Raw genomic sequence first — 17,498 nt, 5'->3', positions numbered from 1 at the left:
TTCGGTCCATATGTATCCAATAAAATCAGAGCCGGAGCAATCTGTTGTGTATAACCGAACGCTTTTCAGAAGACAATGTGAGGTTCCCGCGCGCAGTTGAAAACTGACAAAGAGCGGACCGTCACTCCAAAGCTCTTTTTCGGCCTCACATCAAGCTAGACACCCCATTCAACCTTCTACTGCCTGTTGACATCTAGTGGAAGGCGTATGAAGTGCATACAGATCCATAAATAAAAGCCAGTTAATAGGCAGGCCCTGACACAGAGCCTCATTTTCAGAATTTTCACTTCTATATGGAAGTTTGCTTCCAATTAGTTCTGTTTTACTCACAGATATAATTCAAACAGTTTTAGAAACTTCAGAGTGTTTTCTATCCAATAGTAATAATAATATGCACTATTGTATGATCTAGAACAGAGTACGAGGCCGTTTAATTTGGGCACGATTTTTCCAAAGTGAAAACAGCGCCCCCTATTAAGAAGAAGTTTTAATAAATGGATCACTGGTCACTTAACAATGCCAACATTTAATAATGTTTACATATCTTGCATTACCATCTCATATGTTTATACTGTGTTTATACCATCTATTGCATCTTGCCTATGCCGCTCTGTCATTGCTCATCCATATATTTATTTGTATATATTCTATATTCCCTTTACTTAGATTGGTGTGTATTAGGGTTGTTGTGTGAAGTTGTTAGAATACCTGTTAGATACTGTGCACACGTATGTTCTAGAAAGCACATTTCCTACATTGCTCACAATAAACATCTGCTACCATTTATTGTGACCGAATAAACATTCTGCTAACATGTGTATTGTGACCAATAACATGTCTTGCTAACCATGTGTATGTGACCAATAACACTCTGCTAAACCATGTTGTATGTGACAATAACATCTGACTAACCTTGTATGTGACAAAATCTGCTAACATGATGTATGTGACCAAATAAATCTGCTAACGTGTATGTGACCAATAACATCTGCTAAACATGTGTATGTGACCAATAACATCTGCTAACCATGTGTATGTGACCAATAACATCTGCTAAAATGTGTATGTGACCAATAACATCTGCTAACCATGTGTATGTGACCAATAACATCTGCTAACACTGTGTATGTGACCAATAACTCTGCTAACATGTGTATGTGACCAATAACATGTGTTAAACATGTGTATGTGAGCAATAACCATACATGTTTGTGCTAACATGTGCTAACCAGTGTCTGGACAATAACATTGCTAACATGTGTATTGACCAATAACACTGTGCTAACCAGTGATATGTGTACCAACATCTGCTTAAAACAGGTGTATGTGACCAATAACATCTGCTAAAAGGTGTTATGGACCAATAACATCTGCTAACATGTGTATGTGACCAAAAATGTGCTAACCATGTGTAGCGGGCCAATAAATTCTGCACTAAAGATGTGATATGTGACCAATAACATCTGCTTTAACATGTGTATGTGACCAATACATGTGTAACATGTGTTGTGACACATACACATGTGCTAACATGTGTATGTGACCATTAACATGTGCTAAACATGTGTGTGTTGACCAAAAATTGCTAAACATGTGTGTAGTGACAAAAATGTGGCTAAACATGGTGTGGACCACATAACCTGTGCTAACAATGTGTGTGTGACACATAACATCTGCTAAACATTGTCACAATACTCTGCTAAAACATGTGTATGTGACAATAATTTGCTTACATGTGTATGTGACCCATAACATCTGCTAACCATGTGTATGTGACCAATAAACTGTGCTTAGAACATGCGTGTGGGACCAAATAACGTGCTAAAAATGTGTATGTGACCAATAACTTCTGCTTAAAATGTGTATGTGACAAATAACATCTGCTAAACCTGTGTATGTGACCCAATAACATGTGCTAAACAGTTGTGTTGACCAAGAACGTGCTAAACATGTGTTGTGGACCAATAAGTGTGCTTAAATGTGTGTAGTTGAACAAATAACGTGACTAAAAGTGATGTATGTGGACCAATAAATCTGCTAAACATGTGTATGTCAAAACATCTGCTAAACATGTGTTATGTGACAATAACATGTTGCTAAACATGTGTGTGTGACAATTACTTGCTAAACATGTTGTATTGTGACCATAACATGCTTGCTAACGTGTGTATGGAACAATAACATTAGCTAAAATTGTATGTGACCAATAACATCTGCTAAACATGTGTATGTGGACCAATAATCTGCCTAACTGTGGAGTGCCATAACATCTTGCCTAAACATGTGTATGTGACCAATACAATCTGCCTAAATGTGTATGTGACCAATTACTCTAGCTAAACATGTTATGGTGACAATAAATTGTAAACAGTGTATGTGACCAATAACATCTGCTAAACATGTTGGATGACCAATAACATCTGACTAACATGTGTATGGGACCCAATAACGTGCTTAAACTGTGTATGTAGTACCAATAACGTGTGCTAAACATGTGTATGTGACCAATAAGTTGTGACTAAACATGTGTGTATGTGGACCGAATAACTGACTCTAAAATGGGTATGTGACCAATGTAACATCTGCGTAAACATGTGTATGTGCCAATACATGTGCTAACATGTGTGTGTCCAATAAATCTGCTAAAACGTGCTGTATGTGACCTCAATACACTCAATGCACGCTGTAAACTGTATGTGACAATAACATCTGCTAATACATGCTGTATGTGACCAATAACATCTCTGGCATACTGTGTATGTGACCAATAACATCTTGCTAAACACAGTTACTGTATGTGACCAATAAACATCTGTCTAATCACGTTACTGTGTGTGACCAATAACATCTGATAAACTGTACTGTGATGACCAATAACATCTTGCTAAAACGTGTGTATTGACCAATAACATTGCTAAACATGTTGTATGTGCCAATAACATTGACCTAAACCATGTGTATGTGACCATAACATCTGCTTAACCATGTGATAATTGACATAACGTGCTAAACATTGTGTATGTTGCCATAACGTGTGCTAACATGTGTATGTGACCAAATAACGTTGTGCTTAAACATGTGTGCTGTGACCGATAACTGCTAATATAAATACATATTGTGTTTTCGCTGTAAAACATTTTAAAAATCGGAAATGATGGCTGGATTCACAAGATGTTTATCTTTCATTTGCTGTATTGGACTTGTGATTTCATGAAATTATATTATATGATATCCCTGTCCCGTTAGGCTAGGCTATGCTAGCCAGCTTTTTTTATGAGGATGCTCCCGGATCCGGGATGGGTAGCCCTGAAAGGTWAAAGTGGCCAATGATTTCAAGTCTGTATGTAGGCAATGTTAGTGATGGCTGTTTAACAGTCTGATGGCCTTGAGATAGAAGCTGTTTTTCAGTCTCTCGGTTCCAGCTTTGATGCACCTGTACTGACCTCGCCTTCTTCTGTATGGTAGTGGGTTGAACAGGCAGTGGCTCGGGTGGTTGTTGTCTTGATGATCTTTTTGGCCTTCCTGTGACATCGGGTGCTGTAGGTGTCCTGGAGGGTAGGTAGTTTCCCCCCGGTGATGCGGTGTGCAGACTGCACTACCCTCTGGAGAGCCTTGCGGTTGTGGGCGGAGCAGTTGCCGTACCAGGCTGTGATACAGCCCGACAGGATGCTCTCAATTGTGCATCTGTAAAGGTTTGTGAGGGTTTTAGGGGACAAGCCAAATTTCTTCAGCCTCCTGAGGTTGAAGAGGCACTGTTGCGCCTTCTTCACCACACTGTCTGTGTGGGTGGACCATTTCATAAACACGGCTGTGACAATAACAGCGGATAATTCTCTTGGGAGATAATACGGACGGCATTTGATTGTGAGGAATTCTAGGTCAGGTGAACGAAAGGACTTGAGTTCCTGTATGATGTTACAATTACACCATGAGTCGTTAATCATGAAACATACACCCCTGCCCTTCTTCCTCCCGGAAAGATATTTATTCCTGTTGGCGCGACGTACAAAGAATCCAGGTGGCTGTTCCGAGAGAGCCAAGCTGAGAGCTTATTCCGAGAGAGCCATGTTTCCATGAAACAGAGTATGTTACAATCCCTGATGTCTCTCTGGAAAGCAACTCTTTCCCTAATTTCATCTACCTTGTTATCTAGAGACTGGACATTAGCGAGTAACATACTCGGAAGCGGTGGGTGGTGTGCGCACCTCCGTAGTCTGACCAGAAGACCTCTCCGTCTACCTCTTCTCCGGCGACATTGTTTTGGGTCAGTAGTGTAGTGCTGGTAAGTTGACGCCACTCTGATATCTAATAGTTCTTCCCGGCTGTATGTAATTACACTTAAGATTTTCTGGGCTAACACTGTAAGAAATAATACACAATAAAACAAAAATAGTGCAGATTTCCCTAAGAACTAGAAGCGAGGCAGCCCTCTGTCAGCGCCATTTTATGTCTATCTACTACAGCCGCTGCCTCTGAACGTGTCCCCATTTCCCCTGTCCATTTCCTAGCAGCCCTCTGGGTGTAGGGGAACAGGAAGGAGAGCAGGGTGCCATGCTGATGCCTCAAGTCATGCCCTGTGAATAAGACCATCAGTAAGTGAATAGAATCCTGATGACTCTCTGTGAATGGGGGACCCTGCAGTGAGCTGAGGTAGAGGGAGGATAGCCTGATAAGCAGACCTAATTAGAGGGAAGGGGGGTGGCCACACAGAGCTTGCATCCCAAATGGCACCTTTTCCCTATATAGTGCCCCAGAGGCCCTGGTCAAAAGTAGTGCACCAAATAGGGAGCCATTTGGGAGGCAGTCAGGGGCGAGCAGGGTTGAGGTGACCACAGGACCTGAAGGGTTCCCCAGTGTTCCCAGTGTGAACTAAGGCCCTGTCCACACCCTGCTACATTAGCTTCTCTGCTCCATTAGCCCCAGTAACAGTTACCATGCATCCCAAATGACACCCTATTCCCTCTACAGCAAACGGCTATGGTCAAAAGTAGTGCACAATATAGGGAATAGGGGGACATTTGTGATGCACACTTACGCAGACCTCCTTCCACCTATAAGGCTGCTGCCTTTCAATTATTCTAGCAGCCTGAACCAAGACCGGAAAAAACAATTAACCTCTTCTCTCGATCTCTCGATCTCTCAGGACAATGGACTAGAGTGAGTCACTTGAATAAAATAAAAAATATTAAATCAGGAACGTTGATTGGCATATGGATGAAAAGGAAATGCAGATGATTTGCGGTAAATTGGCATTAGACATGGCAAGGTATTTGCGATCCAGTTGATATAAATGTGTGTATGTGCCATATATCTACACAACGGTTCTAAACCAGCCCGGGGACAGTCTAATTACACACTTTAAAGTGTTTGCTAATGGTTTCTCTGTATGTCGAAGTGTGTGTGGTGTGTCACTAATGGGAGAGAAAGGCTGGGGGTGGGCCTTCTTTGCTGCACTGTGTGGGCTAGTACACCTTCCCTCTCTCCCTCCCTTCTCTTTCTGCACTTCTCTCCACAGCCAGTGTGCTGCCTTTGATTCTGTGCCCACAGGTAAGCACTGTCCCCAATGTGGGATCAGAACACAAACCAAACTTCCTTTCAAAACTTCCTATTTCTGTCTCCTTCAGGGTGTTTGTGTTTTTGTCTAACTCAGGAATCAATGGAGGTAGAAACTCTCCACCAAAACTAATTCCAAATACTGGTAGGCTAAATAGAGGAAAGTTCAGAGAATCACAACCAACACTGAGTTAGTTAGTCCAGTGGTTAAAGTATCTGTCTAGGCTAGTCATATCCTGCTGTGGGCCAATCTCACTCATCTTGCTGACCCTTCCAGATTGCCTACCTAMAAAAGTCAAATCTCAACTAACACCCCCCTAGTCACTTCTAGCCCTTTCATAYACAGACAAAGACCCCACTAATGTACCACGCCTGCTTCTTTTATCCTGCCACCTAAAAACTTAGTCATGTTTCCTGCATTTTCACAGACCCTGTAATCAAAACACAGGTGTCAGGTCTGTGTAAATGCCTTAACACCTCCCATTGTTTAACACCTCTCTAATTTGCAATGCAAACAGCCTCTAGKTTATGACAACACGCCCCTCCCAATTTGCCAGTTGTATAAAAGGGGTATACCTGCAAGAAAGTGGTAAATAAGGGGATGTTTGAAAGGGGTCATATAAACATTGCCTTATATTTATTTGTTACATGTAATATACCACATCTTCTGTCTGAAATGKGTATTTCTGATCAGGCCATTACTGGCCCTCTAACACCTCTGCAGAGCCACCYCAGGACCMGTCTCATTACCTGGGGTCCTGCTGAGAGCCTTGTAGCACTGAGATAAGCCCTGTAATGTCAGCCGTCACGCCATTCCTATCACGCCTTCCCTGTAACAGAATTCCTTTAATGTCATCACTGCAATGCCAGTCCGCCCTTTGGTGTCATATGGCTGAAACGAAAGGAATGATGACTATGTACTGACTGTGAGCCCTTTTGAGTCATCCCTGCTACATCAACCCTGTGATATCATGAACTTTGTGTCTGTCCTGTGACGTCTGTCAGAGCCATGACGCCAGTCAGCCTTGTCACACCACTCTACTAACTACTGACTGAGCGACCCCACTCTGGCAGCTCTCTGCATTTCAAAAGCACTTATTTTCCTTCCCTCCCTGAGTACTTAATCTGCGGCCACTGAGCTGTCTAAACAGGTGCCTGTGAATCGCCTCGGGTGAAGGGTGTGAATATTTTGCCGGTTTGAGTCGTGCCGGGCTTATGAATTCACTGTTGTGTGTAACTGCCTCGGAGAGTGGTGAGATCAGATCAGAGCCCAAAAAACAAGAGCAGCAACACCTCATTTTATCACGCTCTCTCCCGTTTCAACACAACCTCCTCAACTACCTCTGCATCCCCCGATCTCTCTCCCTCCTTCTTTCTCTCCATCTCTTTCAGACCTTCTGTCCCTCCTTCACCCACTCCTCCCTCACACATCGCAGTACTCATTACTCCACAGTGAGAGGCCAATCTGCTGAGWGTGTGGACTGTGGAGAATGTGTGTATTTGTGTCTCAAATATACAAATACACACTCCTCCTTTCCTGCTTTCTGCCAGACAGTCATAGAAAACAAAGCAACTGGAGCTTGAAACACGAGCGGTTGACATTTCACTTAAGAAACTTTTGGAGTTTTCTATTAAAGACAATTATAACTGTGCCTCGCTGGATAACAGAGCTGGATAACAGAGAGCCTTTCACTGTGTGTGTGTTTGTGTGTGTGTGTGTGTGTGTGTGTGTGCATGCGTGTGTGAGCGTGTGTGTGTGTGTGCTGTAGACTCACGCATCCACTTCTGCCATCAGGTCCAGCTTGCTGGGGAAAATCTCAGACAGCAGCACTCGAGTGAAGGACTTGCCAAGAGACTCAAGCTTGGATTCCAGGTTGCTATAATGGAGAGAGAAAGTGAGAGAAAAGTGAGAGTGAGAGTGACGTGAGTGAGTTGACTTGAGTGAGGTGAGTGACCGTGGTTGAGTGAGTGAGTGAGTTGATGTGAGTGAGTGAGTGAGTTGAGTGAGGGAGTGAGTGCAGTGAGTTGAGAGAGAGGAGAGAGAGAGAGAGAGAGAGAGAGAGAGAAGAGAGAGAGAGAGACGAGAGAGCGACGGAGAGCGAGATGTAGAGAGAGAAATTACAAAGAGTGAGGAGTACATGAGAGTGGAGGCGTAGAGCAGGAGGGATGGTCACATTAGCTTTGGCCGAGTCCACCGAAGAACAAGTGTGTGTTTGTGCAGCGTCTTCGGACTCACAAGGGACCAGCTGTGTTGGCCTGCTATACTAATACAAACCACAGACAAACACTACGCACACCCCCCACTCCTTCCTCCCTTTCAATAGATGTTCTGCTGTTTTTATTCCAGTGGAGGGTCCTTCACCAGGTCCTTTAGACTCCAAAGTTAGTGTTTATAGGTTAGTTAAACAGCTAATAATTAGATATGCTAATATAACCCAATGCTCTCAATGATGGAGCCCAGCAACACTGGAGAAAACCACCCAATAACATCACTAGAAAAAACACCATCACCGCCCAATAACAATCACTAGATTAAAACACATCCACGCCAATAACATCACTAGATAAAACACAATCACGCCCAATAACATTCACAATCACCGCCCAATAACATCAACTAGATTAAAACACATCACGCCAATAACATCACTAGATAAAAACACATCCCGCCCAATAACATCACATCACCGCCCAAATAACATCACTAGATAAAACACATCACCGCCCAATAACATCACTAGATAAAAGCGTTGAGCCAGTTCTGGGACTGAACTTCCTTCTGTGTTGGTGAACGTCTTTGAAGAGGGCCCGCTGGACCAAAAGTGTTACCACAGAGAGTCAAGACACACACGCAGTGCATTAAAAGGTGAGTGGATGTTTTTCCCCTCAGAACGTCGACTTCAAAAAGATCCCCTAATGGTTAGTATAGAGAGAGGTAAACCTCTGCAGCCAGCCACACTGTGATTCTCCGTTCCCTAGTGGGTTAGTTCTCACCCTTTACTATGACAGCCTGGGTTGCTATCTAAGATTATCCAGTCCTGTCCAGACAAAGGCCTATCACACAACTCAACCACTTCATCTACACATTGGCCCAACGAGGGGTAGAACCAGTGGGACAGATTCAAATCCAGCTACTGTAAAAAAAAAAAAAAAAAAAAAACGTTATTTTGGAATAACTTCATCTCTCTGTCTGACTACTGTATGTGGATAAGAGGAGAGGTTTTCATACAGGTTTGAAAATTGTGGGGGAAAGGTTTGGTTTTAAAATATAATCTGACAGCAAGAGGAGAGGAGAGATGCCAGAGAACACTATGATTCTCTCAGTCTCACCCCCCCTCTCTGTCTCTTCCTTCCAGCATACCAATTAGAGAAAAGGATGAGGCGAGGACGTGGAGGAAGAATCCCAAACAAAGTCAAACACAACGCATGAGAGGAAAACAAGAAGCGGGCAGATCAAACAGAGGAGAGAACAAAGAGAAGAGTGCTGAGAGGAGGAAGGAGGGGGGAAGAAGAGGGCTTGAGAGCAGGCTAGAATGGGATCCAATAACCCCCCCATGTAGGACCGATTAAGAACCCCAGGCACACACGCACAGAACATCCAAATGCCAACTGTTGGAGGGGTGAGGTTTGGCTTTACACTCTATAGTCTCCACAGGTGCATTGAGCTGCTAAGAGAAGCTGTGCCCCACAAAATGTATTACACATTATTGCATAAGTGAAGGTCTCAGTGTGTGAGGGAGGGGTAGAATCAGGATAAGTGTGAGATCTCCGAGACGCAGGCTCATACCTCCATGACCTTAGGACTGCCCTGCCGGCCCAGCGTGCCCAGGATCAGGCCCCATCTCTTGGCAGAGCGAGCCTTGTCGATGGCCTGGAGCCGGATGGACCGCATGGCTTCATGGTCATAGTACTCCCTGGARAATATCTTACTGTACGGGTCGTACCTAAACACACACATACACACAAGCACACGAGTGCACAGACATACACACAAAAGCACAGGCATTTGCAATTATACACAAACACACAAAACATGCACATTAGTGTGTATTGTTCACAACTGGTATCTACCTCGAGGATAGAAGCGCAAGAGAAAATCCAATCATGAAAATCCATCAAGTATTAAGGCAGTTATATGAGAGAAGAGGCATTTTAGAGAAACAAATCTTTCTCTCTACTAGGAGAGCTCAGCTCAGCACATCTTGAGATGAGCATCTTTATTAGAGACCGAGAGGAGGKCAGTAGTGCATACATGTATACAACAAACCCCATCTCATATCAATTGTTTCCCACCAAAACAGCTGAGTGGCAATGACACCATAATGACAACCTCCTACAAGGTGAACCACATCACATTAATCCTGTATACAGTCCATTCGGAAAGTATTCAGACCTCTTGATTTCTTTCCACATTTTGTTACAGCCTTATTCTAAAATTAATGAAATGCTTTTTTTCGTCATCAACCTACACACAATACCCCATATTTACAAAGCAAAAACAGGTTTTTAGACATTTTTGCAAATGTATTAAAAATAACAAACTGAAATATCACATTTACATAAGTATTCAGACCCTTTACTCAGTACTTTGTTGAAGCACCTTTGGCCTTAGAACACCTGTATTAGGGGAGTTTCTCCCCTTCTTCTCTGCAGATASTCTCAAGCTCGGTCAGGTTGGATGGGGAGCGTCGCTGCACAGCTATTTTAAGGTCTCTCCAGAGATGTTAGATCGTGTTCAAGTCTGGGCTCTGGCTGGGCCACTCAAGGACATTCAGAGACTTGTCCCAAAGCCACTCCTGCATTGTATTGGCTGTGTGCTTAGGGTTGTCGCCCCAGTCTGACATCCTGAGTGCTCTGGAGAAGATTTTTATAAAGTCTCTCTCTGTACTTTGCTCCGTTCATCTTTCCCTCGATCCTGACTAGTCGACGACACAATAGTGGTAGGCCTGATCACCAACAACAATGAGACAGTGGTGCCAGGACAACAACCTCTCCCTCAACAGGATCAAGACAAAGGAGATGATGTGGACTACAGGAAAAGGAGGGCCAAGCACACCCCCATTCTCATCAACGGGGCTGTTGCGGAGCAGGTTGAGAGCTTCAAGTTCCTTGGTGTCCACATCACCAACAAACTCTCATGGTCCAAACACACCAAGACAGTCGTGAAGAGGGCACGACAAAGCCTATTCCCCCTCAGGAGACTGAAAAGATTTGGCATGGGTCCTCAGATCCTCAAAAAGCTTTACAGCTGCACCATCGAGAGCATCCTGACTGGTTGCATCACCGCCTGGTATGGCAACTGCTCGTCCTCCGATCGCAAGTCACTACAGAGGGTAGCAAGTATGGCCAAGATCATCACCGGGGCGAAGCTTCCTGCCATCCAGGACCTCTATACCAGGCGGTGTCAGAGGAAGGCCCTAAAAATTGTCAAAGACTCCAGACACCCTAGTCATAGACTGTTCTCTCTGCTACCACACGCATCCCCCCACCCCCATTTTTACGCTGCTGCTACTCTGTTTATTATCCATGCATAGTCCATGTACCTCTACCTACATGTACATATTAACTCAATTACCTCGAATAACCTGTGCCCCAGCCCATTGACTCTGTACCGGTACCCCCTGTATATTGCCTCTCTACTGTTACATTATTATATTATTGCACCTTAATTATTTGTAATTTTTCTACTTAATTATAATTTTATTTATTATTTCTTCAGTTTATTTTTGTAWATAATTTAACACTTATTTATCTTAAAACTGCATTGTTGGTTAAGGGCTTGTAAGTAAGCTTTTCACTGTAAGGTCTACTACACCAGTTTTATTCGGCACGTGACAAATAAAATTATAGTTTATTTTAGTTTTGAGTCTCCCAGTCCCGGCCGCTGAAAAACATCCCCACAGCATGATGCTGCCACCACCATGCTTCACTGTAGGGATGGTGCCAGGTTTCCTCCAGACTTGGCATTCAGGCTAAATAGTTCAATCTTGGTTTCATCAGAAAAGAGAATCTTGTTTCTCCTGGTTAGAGTCCTTTAAGTGGCTGAGGAGTGGCTTTTGTCTGGCAAAGGCCTGATTTGTGGAGTGCTGCAGAGATGGTTGTCCTTCTGGAAGGTGACCATCGGGTTATTGGTCCCCTCTGACCAAGGCCCTTCACCCCCGATTGTTCAGTTTGGCCGGGCGAGTTGAGTCTCATAGCAAAGAGTCTGAATACTTACAGTACCAGTCAAAAGTTTGGACATCTACTCATTCAAGGGATTTCTTTAATTTGACAATTTTCTACATTGTAGAATAGCGAAGACATCAAAACTATGAAATTACACATATGGAATCATGTAGTAACCAAAAAAGTGTCAAACAAATCAAAATATATTTTAGATTCTTCAAAGTAGCCACCCGTTGCCTTGATGACAGCTTTGCACACTCCTGGCATTCTCTAAACCAGCTTCATGAGGTAGTCACCTGGAATGTGTTTAAATTAACAGGTGTGCCTTGTTAAAAGTTAATTTGTTGAACTTCTTTCCTTCTTAATGTGTTTTAGCCAATCAGTTGTGTTGTGACAAGGCAGGTGTGGAATACAGAAGATAGCCCTATTTGGTAAAAGACCAAGTCCATATTATTGCAAGAACAGCTCAAATATGCAAAGAGAAATGGCAGTCCATCATTACTTTAAGACATGAAGGTCGGTCAATCTGGAAAATTTTAAGAACTTTAAAAGTTTCTTCAAGTGTAGTCGCAAAAACCATCAAGCGCTATGATGAAATTGGATCTCATGAGGACCGCCACAGGAAAGACAGAGACTTACCTCTGCTGCAGAGGATAAGTTCATTAGAGTTAACTGCACCTCAGAATGCAGCCCAAATAAATTCTTCACAGAGTTCAGGTAACAGACATCTCAACATCAACTGTTCAGAGGAGACTCCTTGAATCAGGCCTTCATGGTCAAATTGCTGCAAAGAAACCACTACTAAAGCACACCAATAAGAAGAAGAGACTTGCTTGGGCTAAGAAACACGAGCAATGGACATTAGACCGGTGGAAATCTGTCATTTGGTCTGATGAGTCCAAATTTGAGATTTTTGGTTGCAACAGCCATGTCTTTGTGAGACGCAGAGTAAGTGAGCGGATGATCTCCGCGTGTGTGGTTCCCACCGTGAAGCATGGAGGAGGAGGTGTGATGGTGTTTGGTGGTGACACTGTCGTGATTTATTTAGAATTCAAGGCACACTTAACCAGCATGGCTACCACAGCATTCTGCAGTGATATGCCTTCCCATCTGGTTTGCGCTTTTTGTTTTTCAACTGGACAATGACCCAAAACACCCCTCCATGCTGTTTAAGGGCTATTTGACCAAGAAGGAGAGTGATGGAGTACTGCATCAGATGACCTGGCCTCCACAATCACCCGACCTCAACCCAATTGAGATGGTTTGGGATGAGTTGGACTGCAGAGTGAAGGAAAATCAGTCAACAAGTGCTCAGAATGCATAGGAACTCCTTCAAGATGGTTGGAAAAGCATTACTCATGAAGCTGGTTAAGAGAATACCAAGAGTTTGCAAAGCTGTCATCAAGGCAAAGGGTGGCTACTTTGAAGAACTTAAAATATAAAATATATTTTGATTTGTTTAACACGTTTTTGGTTACTACGTGATTACATATGTGTTATTTAATAGAAAATAGTAAAAATTAACAAAAACACTGGAATGAGTAGGTGTGTCCAAACTTTTGACTGGTACTGTATGTAAATAAGGTATGCATGTTTTTTTTGCAATTTTCGAAAAACCTGTTTTCGCTTTGTTGTTATGGGGTATTGTGTGTAGATTGATGAGGAAAACATTTAATTTGATCAATTTTAGAATAAGGCTGTAACGTAACAAAATGTGGAAAAAGGGAAGGTGTCTGAATACTTTCCAAATGCACTGTATTCCTGACAATAACGACATTCTGCAATCTACCTCAGACTCATCCACTGTAGTACACCAGTATACTGTAAATGGAACACACAGTGCCTGATTAGCTCTTTACACTTGTACCAGTATACGGGTTCAAAATAGCACATTTGGACACTGATACGCAATGTTCCCACCAAATGTTTTCCAGGAACTAAGCTAATTTCAGGTCTGCTGAGCGCAAACTTGAACGTTGTGTTAATTCTGTGCGACTTCCAGTGCATGGTTACTGTGAACACTGAGGCTGTACCGGCTTTAAATGACAGTTTTAACAGTGGCCAAGTAGGCTACTGTGGCTATTTGATCATAATGTAGGCCTATCAGAGTGGCCTAACATCAAAAACTATAGAGAAAATGCATTCCATAACATTTTAACATGGAAATAGCTTGTCTATCATTCAGCCTACAGTAGCATCCAATGTGTGGTGTTCAATGTAAGCCTACAATCCATGAGACTTTTGAGAGAAAAAACATGCAGGGCTTGACTGTTTATCCACTTGTCGTTCAGACAAGGAGGTGACTGAAAATGTTGTTGTGTTGTTTGATGCAAGAAACCACTTTACAAAATAAAATGGATTATTAATCCCATACCATTATTACAGAGAATCAGACAAATTATGCTACCCTCTGCCTATTGGCTACTTCGCTTATYTAAGCCTGTCTCAAAATACAACACCGCCCCTTTAAGACAAAAAAAAGCGCTTTACCTGACTGGCTTTTTAAAGATGTCTAGAAATGTACACATTTTGTGCTCTTGTAGGAAGCAATCATGCTCCTATTGCTGACTACAAATGATCTATAACTGGGCTAATAACTCACCAAATAGGAAAGGACATGAACAAAATGTGCACACTTGGCTACACGCAGCTCTCGCTTTGATCTCAAAACAACTGCATCTACTCACGACCCCTCATGCTGTAAACACAGTCCAGTTCAATGTAAATGGCACAGATACATTCATGGCAATGGTGTATTTGCATATAGACCTACTGCAGTTCTGATTGGTTATGCCGCACCTGTCTGTGTAGAGTACGGACTGAGTCCTGCGCAACAGAAATCCTCTGCCGATGTGTTCTGCCGACAACATAATCTCTTGCATAGTTAGTTTTGTTTCGGTATGTTGCATTGAAAGTRGCTAATATTGTGTTGATTCGATCACAAATGTCACATTGAAGGGAAATGTTGATAGTGTTAACAGGGAAAACTCTAGAAAGTTGACTGAAGGTCAATCTCGTGCTTCTCTCCGTGGGCTGATATTCTTCTGTGCTCTGCACGGCAGTCCAGGGGAGCTGCACGGCAGTCCAGGGGAGCTGCGCGGCAGTCCAGGGGAGCTTCGCGGCAGTCCAGGAGAGCTTCGCGGCAGTCCAGGAGAGCTTTGCGGTAGTCTTTGGGCTACCGCTCGCCCATGCACGCACGCAGCTTAGAGGGAACAAGCGTCTAAATTGGAACGCAGTGGCTGTACAGTAACATACAATATATAATGTCAAAGCTCAAGGTCTCCGCTTCACAGCGCAGTATTGGTTTTGACTGACAGCCGTTCTGAACTTGAGCACCGCGCACAACAAGAAGTTGCCCCCCCCCCCCCGCTAATTAGGCAACTTTTGCACATTTTGGTTGTCAGAGAGGGAAATGCTGTAAATAAAGAGGACTCAATGTATTTTGAAAGATGAGACATTGACGTATAACAATGCCGCTTTGATGTCATACCAAGCAAGCCAAACACTGTAGTCCCAGCTGTGGCAAGCCAAACACCTGTTAGTCCAGCTGTGGCAAGCCAAACACCTGTTAGTCCCAGCTGTGGCAAGCCAATACACTGTTAGTCCAGCTGTGGCAAGCCAAACACTGTTAGTCCAGCTGTGAGCCAAACACCTGTTGTCCCTGTGGCAGCCAAACACCTGTTAGTCAGCTGTGGCAAGCCAAACACCTGTTAGTCCAGCGCTGTGGCAAGCCAAACACCTGTTAGTCCCAGCTGTGGCAAGCCAAAACAACCTGTTAGTCCAGCTGTGGCAAGCCAAACACCTGTTTGTCAGCTGTGGCAAGCCAAACACCTGTAGTCCAGCTGTGCAAGCCAAAACACGTGTCTAGTCACTGTGGCAAGCCAAACACCTTTAAGTCCAGCTGTGGCAAGCCCAAAACCCTGTTGTGCAGCTGTGCAAGCAAAACACCTGTTAGTGCAAGGCTGTGGCAAGCCACCACACCTGTTAGTCCAGCTGTGGCAAGCCAAAACACTCCTTTGTTAGTCGCAGATGTGGCAAGCCAAACACTGTTAGTCCAGATGTGGCAAGCCAACACCTGTAGTCCAGAATGTGGCAAGCCAAACACCTGGTTAGTCCAGATGTGGCAAGCCAAACACCTGTTCGTTTCCAGCTGCTGGCAAGCCAAACACCTGTTAGTCCGCTGTGGCAAGCCAAACACCTGTTAGTGCGATGTGGCAAGCCAACCACCTGTTAGTCCAAGATGTGGCAAGCCCAACACTCTGTTAGTCCAGATATGTGGCAAAGCCAAACACATGTTAGTCCAGAATGTGGCAAAGCCAAACACCTGTTAGTCCAGATGTGGCAAAGCCAAACACCTGTTAGTCCAGATGTGGCAGCCAAACACCTGTTAGTCCAGATGTGGCAGCCAAACCACCTGTTAGTCCCAGATGTGGAAGCCAAAACCTGTTAGTCCAGATGATGCATCTTCACATTATCCCATATCAGATAAAACTCATGCAGTATACAGTGTCATCGTTCATATTCACAATGCTTGGTGTACAGATACAAGATGACATGGCGTCATACCCTAGGTTGTCCTGAACAGAATGAGCTTGTGTGTGGTATTGTAAAGACATTTGGCGGGGAACACGCACCTGAATGCACTTGTGACTCTATTCTATGCACACCAAAATGATGATCTGCTTCTCTGAATTGCCTTGTGAAAGCCTAACACTGTTAGATCATATTTTGTAACTTAGCTAGCCATGTTGGCAATAAAACACGCTTTCAAATCATGCCCAACTGACCAGATTGCAATTTATAATGGACCATTTTTGGAATGCGTAAACAGTAATTGTGTAAAGGCAGGGATGCAGGGCTGTGCTCCAAATAAAATGACCAGTCTGCTTGCTCTAGTTCCTCAACAGCACAGCAAGGAGAGCTCAAAATAGTACCTTCTAGTTGAAGACTCTTCTTTGAGCCATAAAAGTGAATTAAAATGACTTAGGAACTGTGTACACTGGAGAAGTGTGTGTCCACTTGGAGACACCAGTTAGTCCTCTCACTCAAACCCTTGTCATTGTTTGTCTTATGTTGCACCTACCCCACATTTTCCAGGAATAGTCTTATGTTACTGAATGTATCCAGAGTATTTTCAGATTTAGTTATCAACAAACGTGGCGAAAAGTACAGTAAATGTATAATACACATAAAATCAACAGTGTAATGTTTGGATTCAGTCTTGTTCCAGATTCATTGTTTTGTCCTCACCTTTAATCTAATAATTTTACCATTCATCTCCAAACTTATGCATATGCTTTCCATATTTCTTCTGTAAGACACATTTCAATTTAGCCCTATAGGCCAACTGGAACGACTGTAAGGAGGTAAAGGGTTATTATGTGTATGTTATTATTTACCTGTAGGCATGTATCTCTGGGTTGGCAATCATGATGGACTCCAGGTGGAACCTGCCATCTCCCAGGTAGCTATAAATACAAACACAACACACACAGAGGCACAGGATGAGAGAAATACAAACACAGTAAGACAAACACACTCCCTGCATACCTGTGGTGGAACAACAATTCTCTCTCCCTCCCCATCTGTCCTTCCTCTCCACCCCCCCACCCCTCTCTCCTGGTGAAACAAAGTGGTCTCAGAGGACCTATGCCTGGGGTTCAGGGGTTCAAGGTGTGACCAGGGGCTGCTGATGTATAGGAACACTGCCGAACACCACCCCTGTGATGACCCCATGTTGTTTATCCACTACCAGGCTTTTCAATTAACCCAGGGGTTTT

The 17,498-nt window shown here is 43.5% G+C and overlaps 1 protein-coding gene across 1 annotated transcript in view; it reads right to left on the bottom strand.

The window, feature by feature from the left end:
* The window catches only part of LOC139024912 (2-(3-amino-3-carboxypropyl)histidine synthase subunit 1-like), a 32,126-nt gene extending 14,838 nt beyond the window's left edge, over positions 1 to 17,288 (bottom strand). Inside the window, exons 1-4 of the mRNA XM_070439894.1 lie at positions 17,118 to 17,288; positions 9,341 to 9,497; positions 7,976 to 7,978; positions 7,329 to 7,426 (exon numbers count right to left, since the gene is read on the bottom strand). Coding sequence (XP_070295995.1) covers positions 7,329 to 7,426; positions 7,976 to 7,978; positions 9,341 to 9,497; positions 17,118 to 17,266 — 407 coding nt within the window. The 5' untranslated portion in view covers positions 17,267 to 17,288. The remainder of the gene's footprint in view (positions 1 to 7,328; positions 7,427 to 7,975; positions 7,979 to 9,340; positions 9,498 to 17,117) is intronic.
* Between the last annotated feature and the right edge of the window lie 210 nt (positions 17,289 to 17,498).

This window comes from Salvelinus sp. IW2-2015, unplaced genomic scaffold, assembly GCF_002910315.2.
Source record: "Salvelinus sp. IW2-2015 unplaced genomic scaffold, ASM291031v2 Un_scaffold2007, whole genome shotgun sequence".
NCBI classification, from domain to species: Eukaryota; Metazoa; Chordata; class Actinopteri; order Salmoniformes; family Salmonidae; genus Salvelinus; species Salvelinus sp. IW2-2015.
The sequence above is the reverse complement of the archived record's forward strand: the minus strand, read 5'-3'. Positions and strand labels throughout refer to the sequence as shown.